This window comes from Tursiops truncatus, chromosome X (assembly GCF_011762595.2).
Source record: "Tursiops truncatus isolate mTurTru1 chromosome X, mTurTru1.mat.Y, whole genome shotgun sequence".
NCBI lineage: Eukaryota > Metazoa > Chordata > Mammalia > Artiodactyla > Delphinidae > Tursiops > Tursiops truncatus.
The window spans coordinates 67,586,304-67,597,726 of NC_047055.1; the positions used below are offsets into that span (position 1 = coordinate 67,586,304).

Consider the following 11,423-nt stretch of genomic DNA (forward strand, 5'->3'; position numbering starts at 1 on the left):
CTCGGGGGCTATCCTGTTTAGAACATAAGGAAATTGGCCCACTCCGAAACTGAATACAAAGGAGCAAGGCCCCTTCTTTGCTTAATGTCCCCTGGCCCAGACCTTCTGACCCTAAATATCCCTTTCCTTCTTTTCACTACCTGCAGGAGAACAGAGGCCCTGTGAGAGACCCTCGGGAGGAAGTGACACCCTAACTCCACCCACCATCTGCCCCCAATGTGCAGCAATTCCTATTTAAAAACTCAGTCCTTGACTCAAAGGGAGGTTTGTGAGCTCCTGCCAAGAGCTGTAAATATTTCAACATGCCTTGTTTCCTTGAATGTATATGACCTGGGATCTGGCCCCTCCTCTCCCTGGGCTCCTAGAGAATTGAGGAACAAAGAAAACATGGCCAGTCCTTAGCTACAGGATACCCGGGTAAAACTGCAGAAGAATACAGAGGAGAGATGGGGAAGAGATGGCGTGGGGAGGTGGAAGGTGGGGAGGAGAGGTTGATTCCTCTTCCAGAAATATTTAGAGAAAGGTATAGCAACTCACTTTCTAGGAGCTGGAAAAGGTTACTGGATGATGATGAGGATGATGTTGATGATAATAATAATAACAACCCCTTCACAATTTACAAATGTCTTTCACATACAGAATCTCATGTGACCCTTCATAGTCCTATAAAAGTAAATACTGTCAATCTCACCATGAAGATGAGAACACTGAAGGCTTGAAAGGTTATATGACTTATTCAGGCTAACCAACTAAAAAGAGATGGTTTCTCTGGCCCTGTTTTGGACCCAAGGACCATGACTCTGGGTAGAGTAAGACGGGTGGTTAGAAGAGTATGTCATGTATCACAAGACTGTGAGACTTTTGTTTACTAAACCCTTTCTTGGTCCTCTCTTTTTATCCCTTAGTCATAAGGATGCCCTGAGGCTACAGGAATGGAAAACTCTGCAGCAGTCTTCCTTGGTAGCTGTGCTCCTCCCATCTTTAGTATGTATTAGGTGATATCTAAAGGCAGGAGTTCTGGTCTCATACTCTCTGGGTTCAAATCTTGGCTCTGCTATTATTTGCTATATGAGCTAAGCAAGCTACTTAACTTCTGTGCATCTTTCTCTTTATCTGTGAAATGGAGGAAATAATAGTACCTACCTCATAGAGTTGTTCAGAATTTAAATGGGTTGGTACATGTAAAGTGCTTAACATAATGCCTAGCACAGAATTAATTGCTAAATGCTAAATAAATGTTAGCAATTTCTATTGTTATTATTACTATTATTATTACTATTAGGGTGCTTGATGGAAGTAAGAAGCTAAATGTCAAAGAAATAACACTGTGGAAGAGCAGCTATCACTAGGCTGTATGCTTTGTGTCTTTTCCCCATAATAGGGAAAGCTTATAGGGAGTCATCTCCCTACTTTTACCCAGTCCTCTTGGGATCAGTGGCAACCCCACATGAGGGGCATGGGTGATGAACAGAAGAAGAGTTCTTTTCTTTGTGAGAAGCTCAGTTACCTAAACAAGTGACTGAACTTGTGACCTGAGTCTCATAGGCACCATGTTTTAAGCAACTGTGCTAATTGGCCCAGACAGACATCACACACTCAGCTATACACACGTACACACAGGTCTGGACACATGGGTGTATGCACATACCCTTCCAGCCTGGGTAAGAAGGTGGGTGGACAGATCCACAGAATAAATTAGACAAGGAGACTGTGTGGGGACTGCTAGTTTAGTGACATTTCCTTTCCTTTTTTCCCTTTAGCTGCATGGAAGCAGGGAAGCAACTAACCTGGGAGTTTCACTTCCTCCCTCTCCATCCTCACTGAAAGCACTTTTGACTCTAGTTAGGACATGGGTGTCTGTCTCCTCCCCCCTTCGACTCCTCTACAATCAATTCTGCAGTATTTTTTGGCAAGAAGAGAGATGATAGGGGCTCAAAAAAGAATGAAGAGTTCTATTCTATCGAGAACTGTTGAAGCTACTGAAAACCCATCTGAAGTCTCTGGAAGTTCAGTTGGCTGAGGAATTGAGGGACAACAATAGTGAGGATTTGAAGAGGAAGGGTGCAACTGACCAGGACATTTGTTGAATACTATTGAGTAAGACCTGCTACAATGCTATCTCTTTGACTGGGGTCCTGGGGCTGTGAAAAAAGGAGGTGTGGAAATGATGAAAAGGTTTCACAGCAGCTTTCTTACTGCAAAAATCCAGAGGTGATAGCTTCTACACTCTTGAGTGCTTCACAGGAAGTCACCCTTCCCCAAGAAAGTGGAGAATAAGAGAGGAGAAAGGGGAAAAGGGAAAAGATACTTCCACAGGATGTGTGGGAATGGGCCTGAGATCCAGTCTGGAGTGAGGCCTGTACAACATCCAAACCCCAGTTGTTCCTCTAATTGAATGAGGGAAAGAAGAGAGAACAATGCTGGGAGCAAAGGGATGGCGTATGAGCAGAGGTATTACAAATGCACTGTGAAAATAGGAGGAGCCAAGAAAATGTGTGGTTGGGACAGCCAGTTTTAGCCCTTCTTCTACCAACGCCAGAAACAAGCAAACAAGAGAACAGAGAAAGACAAGACTTCCAGGGTGAAGAAGCATGTACTTCCTCAAGCCACCCAAGCAGGCCACATTCCCTACCCACAAAATAAGTGCCAAGTGATTTCACACTAGTAATCATTAGTACCTTGACTTCAAGGCAAATGATTAGACATCCCTAGGCTTAGTCCTCTGTCACCCTTAAACCAGGAGAGGGCTGGAGTATTCTAAACCCTCTTCCCAATAACCTTTGAATACCAAGAGGGATGCAGGATAAGGAGAGGATGGAAGCAGAAAGAAACTTACAATAAATGTTTCCAAGCCCCACTGTTGGGGAGTTGCAAAGAGTCCATGCCAAGAGGTACAATCCAGGCTGGCCATATTCCCTCCATCACTCTTACCTAACAAGTTTCCCAATCTGGGCCCTTTGCACTAGTCCGCCACAACCCCTACAGAAGCTTCTGTTACATTAAACCTAATTCTGTAAACAGATGAGAAAAGATGTTTTTCAGATAGAATACTCATAATCCATGGCTTGAGGTGTAGAGTGTGTATATGTGTGTGTGTGTGTGTGTGTGTGTGTGTGTGTGTGTGTATGTGTGTGTGTTTTATGAATAAAGCTTTTTCTCTAAGGTTTACTCATTCAATTCCAGGTGAAATAATTCCTTTCAAAACAGGAAATCCCACTCCATCTTTCACACAATCTGAAAAGAATAAATGATTCTTTCAAAATGTAATAAAACAAAAAGATGTTGATGGGAAAGGCAGTATACCCTCCTGGGAAACTGGTCTGCTCAAAAGGTCCAGATGACATCCTTTATATATTTCTGTAAATGTTGATAGTCCATCTGTTTGTTTACTCTTCATGGCACTGCAGGAAATATTTCCAAAGCAAGTATAAATTCAGGGAAAAGGAGAGAGAGCTCTGTGCCTGCTACTTCAGTAGCCACACTCTCAGCTAAGCCCTGAGTGAAGCTGAAGTTGCCCAGAAATTGTGGATACTCAATATGGCCTTCTCTAGGATGGCAAGCAGCAGCCCTCTCATACCCACTACAAGGCAGCAGCCCTTAGCCAGCTATAAAGATGCCCTGTCTGAAGCCCCCTGAAGGAAAACACCGTATTGCACTTAGGAATCTTGGTTTACTCTTCTATCCTGAAGTAACAGAAAACCAAGATCATACTAATCATTTCTGAGAAATGAGAATGAGCTGTGGAAAATTAAGTTTCAGGAGAGGGGTCCAAACTGAGGCTTAAGGGAATGCTTGCAGTTTAATGCTTTTTAGAAGCAGGCTCAAATGCTGGGAAACAGCAGCATACAGAACTACTCTGCTAGCCTGCAGAAGGCCAAATTGAGGGAATTCTCTTGGAGGCCCAATTCTATGCTAAGCAGGACATTCTGGGAGAAGCATTGTGGATCTGAAGTTGCCTTTACACACTGGGTTAAAAAAAAGTGGGTCTTTTCAACCACATCAGTACATATGAGTTAGCCCCATAGTCTTTTAATACACATGGAGAAATGATGTCTACATGGTTTTTCATTGCTTTCCCAATCTCCTCCCAACCCATCTACACCCTCATTCAGGCAGATTAACATGTTTCCATTTGTCTGAATGAGTCAAAATTTATGCCAAGTGAATAGTAAAGAATAAAATATCACATAATTTTAGAAGGATAGAACAGCAGAGCTAAGAAGTTTATCTAGTCAAACCCTTTCACTTTACAGATAGATAAACTGAGGTACAGAGAGGTAAAGTGCCTGCTCAAAGTCACAGAGTAAGTCAGGGGCACAAGGTTTCTAGCTCCTAGTCACTGCCTAGTTAGTATTACTGAGATCACCAGCCCATTGGGATCCATATTTAGACTTAGAATGAGCACTCGAGGCTACTGGACAGTGAGCTAGGGATCCAACTTCAATTGGCTACTCCAGCTCAAACAAGCATCCCCCTGGTTGGCTTCCAAGTACCCCAACCTCTCCTCCTCATCCCCTCCGGTATGAGTCAAGGTCTCAGTTTGGGACCCAGCTTGGTTGGAGAGGAGTCAGAGGAGTGACTTGAAAGATGCCTGGCCAATGGCCCTGTGACCCAAAGCGCCATAGCAGGCTCCGAGCCAACCTTCTCTGGACAGTAAGCAAAAGCCTTCAGCCAAAGGCAAGACATTGGCAGATTTGCTCAAAAGACGCCTGGCTCTCAAAGTCAGCAATTTAGTTGTCAGCCCAGTGAGACACTGAACTAAGCAATGAAAGCCCCTAAAATGGGGAAGAGAAAGATAGCTTAAACTGTCCCTGGCCCCATCTATCTTTGGGACTCTGCCCAAAGGCAGATTGTATCATTTATCCCATGCCTAGAAAATTATGTCTCCATCAGAGTGGCCCATGAGCCTGAACTATCTTGTGCCCAATAATGAACCTTCCTGACCATTATTACCCCTTTCCCCAGGTGGTGAGAGACACAGCTCCACCCTCCTCACCTGGGAGCCTACAAGGGTCATGCTTATAAACTGCCCAGGAAAAGATGCCTCCCATCATATATTATGGCTCAGTGCTAGACTGGCAGTCAAGGTGGAAAGTGCAGGGTACTGGGTTTACTCTGGAGCACGTTCAAAAAGACCTAAGCTTGGAGACAATGTTAAAAACTCTGACTTGTTCCGCCTTGTCTTCTGGACCCCCAACCCTAACCTTGCCCCAGCTCCAACTCATTTAGGGTTCCAGTAATGACCTGAGGCCTGCAATCAATGCTACCTTGCTCTTTCTTTCCTCCAAAATGCTTCCCTCTCATGCCAGGAAGCCATGATATACTTTCCACCAAATTGTTGGGTTGCCCATGTCCTGTTTGCTGCTTGGCCTGGGTTGGGGGAATTCCCAAATTTCCCACAAGCTCTACAAAAGTATAGGCTCATTTCTCTCTTGATTTTTTCCATTTTTCCCTAAATCGGACCTTGGTCACTTGCCTCCATCTCAAGAACCTTTTGTCTGCCAGTCATCCCAGGCCTAAGGCCCAGGGAAAGTTGGTTTCCTTTTCAAAATGGGTGAAGAGAAAGGACAAGATACATTGCCACCATAGAATTGTATGCACCACAGATTTCACAAAGACTGAACATTGCATGCTCTAGAATGGCCTGCATTCCACTTCCCTTCTACTCTCCATGGCTTTTTCACATGACCAGAGACCGCTCTGATGTGGAGTTAGCCCCCAGACATCAAAACAACCTTTCTCTGGGGCACACTCACAATAGTCCCAGTCATCTGCAGAGCCTTATACCCATTAAGCCAATCAGCACAGCTTTAGGACTGTGGAGATATTAGGCCTAGCCAAAGAGAATTTGGGTTGTGGGGTGCCTCCAAATATTAAATTCATAGCTTTCTAGAGATGCAAGCCATGTCAGACGTTAATAGAAATGGACAATGCACCAACCTCCTTGACTGTGGGAGTGTATATTCTATGTTCCTCAGAATGGCTATTGGGCAAACACTGGCTGACAAACATCTTAGCAAGCTTCTACTGGCTTATTCTATCCCTTTGAGACACCAGTGCTGTGGCATAGGTAGCTGAGAAATTTTGAGTAAACTGCAGAAAGTGTGTGGAGACAGAGGCACATTTGGAATCTCAGGACCTGAATGGTTGCTTGGCAAAGCTGAGGGGCTCAAGAAAGGTAGTGGTGAGGATGAGATTTTCTAGGAACTCAGGAGTGTAGTGGGGTGTTCTTGACTTTTTTAAAAAAAAAAACTGAGGTGTTTCCCAGAGTCTCCAGTATCAAAAATAACTTTCATGAATTCAAGACACATACAGTAAGGACCCAAGCCAAAGTAGTCTGTGACCCTGGGGACATACCAAATTCCTCTCTGTCCTTTCCTGACCTATACTCACCATAACTTAAACTGGTAACCCCAGCCCCTCAATGGATCTAGTCTGTGTCAGAACACACACCAGCCACACCTCTGCACAGCTCACTGCTACCCCCGCTTCCCAGCTGCACTGTGAGGTCTTGACCGGAAAGTCTCAGCCAGCCCTCCCCCTGAGTCCCCTATGATCACCTACTTTGAAGTTTGTTCCCCAGCAGTGAACCTCTTCCTGGTAAAATAGTGGTTTTTCCAAGTTTTATTACACACTCCTAAGGCCCCAGCTCTAGGCCTGCTCACATCACATGAAAGCCAGGGCCTAGCTTCAGCCCATCCCCCATTACCTCCCATGAAGTTTTACCCAGACTTTGCCACTGACCCCGAAGGCCAACAGCCTGCCTTTAACCACAAGGCAATGCTCAGCAGGTGCCCTCCAAGGTAACCTAGGCAACAGCCAGAGGCCCTACACTGGCTTCCTTCCCAAGAGCCCCTGAACTGCATCAAAGCAGGGAAAATGTAGTCCCGGGGTGAGTGTGACAGTGACCTTCCGCCCAAATGTTGTTCCACACAGTCAGGGACCCCCTCCACTCAAGCGTCAACGCAGCCTGGGCAGTCCTGAGATTGCCTTGGACAGCCATTGCCGCACACTTGAACTTTCAAGTGGGGCCCGCACACTAGAACACCGATGGATCACAAGGTCAGAGGCACCAAGAGTCCCAAAACCTCTTAAAGGGTAGCCTAGCAAACTAAAAAAAGAAAAAAGAGAGTCCTTGGTTGAGAGCCTAGGAGAGGCCCTCTAAGGGCTCAGGGAATCCACAGGTGGATGCCCCCAGAATTCAAGGTTTCTATTCACTAAATGATCCCCAGCCTCCCTCAAAGAGCAGCAGAAGTACGTGTTTGGGGGTGGAGAGAGGAGGGAACCCTTCAGTCCCAGGGCAACACTTATTCTGAGCTGCGTTTTAAAAAGCCACGTATTCTAAGCTGCAAACTTGCGGCGGGTCTCCAGTGGAGCTGTCCTGAGGAACCACAAGAGGGAGTGAGCCTTGAGGAAGACGGCATCCCAAGCCCCTCGGCTCGCTCCCGAGACTCCTCATGAGAACGGCTGAGGGGCTTCGCCGGCGGCTTGCTGAGAAAGCGGGATGGCTACTTTGACTTCTCCAAGTCCACAGGCAGGCTCAGGCTCAACGGGAGGAGCGCACAAGCCTGTGGTCCTGTGGCCGCGGAAGAGCGAGAGCTATGCCCCCAGCCCTGCTTGTCTTAGGGAAGAAGACCAAGTCAGCACCACACGAAGGCAGGAGGGGTGGAGGCCGGCATTCCGGCTAAAGACTAACGAGGCACCCAGCGGATAGCGGAGAGGCGCGGGGCGCCAGGCAGGGCAAGGCTGAGATTGGGGGCGGTGCGAAGTGAGCCTCAGGGCCCAGTCTGCCAGCCGCCTCACGCCTCTCTGGCAGGAGACCGCGGAGACTGCCTCCCTGCCTGCTTTGGGGTTCAGCTCAGAGGGCACAGAGATCCGCTCTTTCCCTCAGAGTGGCAGAGGACGGCCGGGCCCGGTTGGGCCGTAACCACGGCGGGCAAATAGACGCGCGCACACCCCCCACTCGCACTCCTTCCCTCCCTTCCTCTCTCTCCTGCAGATACACACGCCTGCCATGTGTTAGAGTCTTCGCTCAGTCACCAGGATTCCTAAAGTGTTTTTGACAGAAAACACCTCCGCTCCCCGTACAGGAACAGGGGCTGCTGCGGAGATCTGCGGTACAGTGTTTCTCTCAAAGTCCTCCCAACCTCCAAACTCTCTCCTCTCCCCATGTCTTCGCACTCCCCCCCCCAAAAAAAACAAAAAACAAAAAAACCACAACATTCTGCAAATATTTTCCCCCAGTACACACGCTCAGAGTACTTTAAATAAACCCGAAAGGTGCGTCTGGATATGTCCCAGAGCAAAAAATTCATTCCTTGCGTATGATCAACGAAGGTCCCAGGTCCCACCCCCGGGACTTCTTGCGCCTAGTCTCCACAGCCGAGGTTGCCCAGAGCCCGGCAACCGGCGCTCTAGCAGCGCCGCGGGCAAGGGGCAAGGGGGAGGAGTCCAAGCGGCGCGCTAGAGGGGTGCCTCGGACCAGGAGGTATAGGATCGGCGGCAGCCGGAGCGGACACCCTTGCCTAGAATGCCAGGTGGGGCGCGCGGAGCCGCTCACCTGCTTGGAACTCCACTTGGCGATTTTTCTCTCTTTCCTCCTGCAGCAACATGGAGTAGAGAATCCCGAAGGAGTTCTGGATGCCAAAGATGGAGCCGTTGCACCAGGTGGCAGCGAAGACCACCATCCAGCCGAAGCCACCTTCGGGGGGCTGGAAGCCGCGCGCGGTGCCGCGGGTCTCCACGGTGGGCGTGGGCTCGGGTTCGCGCACCGGCTCAGGCTCAAACTCCAGCTCCGGCAGTGGTGCAGGGTCCGGTAAGGGCTGGGGCTCCGGCTGGGGCTCTGGCTGGGGCTCGGGTGGGGGTACTGGCACGGGCTCGGGCTCGGGCTCCGGCTCCGGCTCCGGCTCCGGCTCGGGGCTACCCACACGCTCCTGCTGTTCCTGGTCTGCCTCCCGCCAGGGCCCCTTAGCTTCCTCGCTCGCCGGGCTTTGCAGCGCCATCGCGGCCGGGGGACTGTGGCTTCTCGGGCCGGAGGAGCCGCTGTGTGGCTGGTACTTGTTTCTGCTGCTGCTGCTCCAAGCGCTGCTACTGCTGCCTCCTCCTCCCGGCTCCGCGCCCCAGCTGGCCAGCCTGTCCCGAGACAGACAGTCCCTCGAGCCCTCTCCTCCTCCTCCCCCATCCCCCCTCCTCCTCTCCCCATGTCATCTCTCTCCTCCCCCTCCTCCTCCTCTCCCTTCCCCCCAACCTCTTCCTCCCTCAACAGGCAGCCGCTACAGCCTCTCTCTTCTCCCCAGCCCTTCCTCCTCCTCATACTCGCCTACCTACTCAATCCGCAGCTGTCTCCCTCAACTCCCTTTCCAAACTACTGAATTCTTTTCTCCTTGTCCAGAAGACCAGTAGAGGGATAGTTAAAATGGAAAAACGAGAGCATAAACTATCCTGTTCCTCTGCCCTCTCCTCCCTGCAGGCTCCAAACGAGCATTGATCAACCCAGAACCCCCAGGGAAGACCCCGCCTGTCCTTTGCTCCCACTCTCTCCTTTCTCACAAGTAGCCTGGAAGTGGGGTGGCCCCAGGGACCCCAGGACGAGAGGTGGCCCTTGAGAGACCCCACCCCGCCCTCAGTAGTGCCTATGCCCCCCCTTGGGTTTGAGGGGGACTTGGAAGGGACACCCAAGCTCGGACAGAGGGTGGGCACAGTCTTCTCGAGCCCGGGGGCTCAGCCCCCCACAGTCCTGCGCAACAGCCCCCCCATCCCCGTCTCTCCCCCTCCACCCCCGCCCTTCCCAGCAAATCCCCGGCGGGGCACGGATGGGAGGAGACGGCCCGGCAGCGAGGCCCGCCTCTCCGGGCAGTCAATCAGGGCTTTGTTTGCGCCAACCTGGAGCCCAGAGGAGCCGTAGAGGGCCGGGTCTGGGCCGGGGGCCGGGCCAGGTAGGGAGGGAGGTGCAGTGGCACCGGAGGGAGCCGGGCCCGGGCGGGGCGGGAGCTAGAGCTCAGCTCAGGCTCCTCCCGGCTCTCTGTCCCGCATTGGGGAACTGGGAGTCAGGGCCATGTCGAGCCGCCAGTTCGGGCAAGGGCCGCTCAGCCCGCAACATCCCAGCTGGGTTGGTCCCCCGGGCCTCCGCCGCGGCTTTTCGGGCGCTCGGGAACTCGGCCGAGGCGCTAGCGGAGGGATGTCTTCCCAGCACCCACCGCGCCCTTCCGCCCACCTCGGGCATAGAGACACAAGAATCCCGGTGAATGTCCCAGACTAAGGCCCTAACCCCGCGAGGGTAAGGGAGAGTTTGCTCCCTACGGAGTGCGCGGCTCTCGGGAGACGGGAGGGGTGATCTGCCCTGCGGGCGGCTGGGCTCCCTGACGCAGTGCACGGCTGTTTCCAGCCTCAGCCCTCGGGGCCGGCCCCAGCGATCCCGGGAAGCTCTGCCTCCCCTAAGGGCCCGCGCGTCTAATGCACTAATCATGAGTTCGTGGTGTGGTTACCAAGCTACTTCGCTCCCCACCAGCGGGCGGGCAAGCGCCAAGCCCTTTCTACCCAGCACCTCATTAACCTTCTTGCTGGGTGAAAAGACTGCATGGCAGGTGAAAATGCAGCTCAGGGCTGTGACATGCCCAGGAACACAGTCATTAAGCACCTGAACGCGGGCTGAGCTGAGCGGGAGGGTAGAGGTGTCCCAAGTAGCTTGCCATGCCGTGAAAGGAATCGGCCATAATTCACAAATCACGGGGGCCATGCCAGTCAGCAAAGCAGGCATTGCTAGAGGAATAGAGCATTCCCTTATTGCCCGGAGGTGAGTATTTTTATCACCTGCTTTTTCCAAGCAGGAAGGCAGAGGCTCAGCGAAATCAAGGCGTTTATTAGCCGAAGGTCCTGGGAAAAGTCAAGTACAAGGTGGAATTCAAGGCAAAGCCTCGTGCTCCCTGAGCTTCACCACAGGCGGCTGGGGCTTGGTGCTCCCCGGAAGAGGGACAGAGGAAGGAAAGGCAGGATGTGGCTGAGTTATCACAGTAGGCTTCCGGAGCGCATAGTGGCCTAGATGGGCCTTGAATCTTGAGAAGGATTTTAACAGGCTGGGGGTGGAGGTTGGGTGTCCCTACCTAAGAAGGACAAAACAAAGAGGCATGGAAGGACTCTACTCATAGAAAGAGGTAAGTGAAAGCTAATCAGGCCAAAAAGTTAATATGTATGCTGCCTCTCCCAGGAAACGTTTGCATTTTAATAAAAATCCACAATGCTTCAGTCATGAGGAGTGACAAATCATGGACAGTATGGGCACTGGGGCTTAAGATTTGCTTTTTAGTCAGCGGTTTCACAGGACCAACTGTTGCCCTAGGGGAGCACTAGCCTTGGCTTCCATTTTCAGGGAACCTGATTAAGACCCTGAAAAGGGCTATTTCCAACCCCAGAACCAAGAATAGACC

The 11,423-nt window shown here is 51.0% G+C and overlaps 1 protein-coding gene across 2 annotated transcripts in view; it reads right to left on the reverse strand.

Annotated features, from left to right (window-relative positions):
• The window catches only part of SLC16A2 (solute carrier family 16 member 2), a 118,697-nt gene extending 109,562 nt beyond the window's left edge, over positions 1-9,135 (reverse strand). Inside the window, exon 1 of one of the 2 annotated variants that reach the window (XM_033849533.2) lies at positions 8,561-9,135. In XM_033849533.2, coding sequence (XP_033705424.1) covers positions 8,561-9,002 — 442 coding nt within the window. In that variant the 5' untranslated portion in view covers positions 9,003-9,135. The remainder of the gene's footprint in view (positions 1-8,560) is intronic. The other variant, XM_033849532.2, reaches the window with a different exon arrangement.
• Between the last annotated feature and the right edge of the window lie 2,288 nt (positions 9,136-11,423).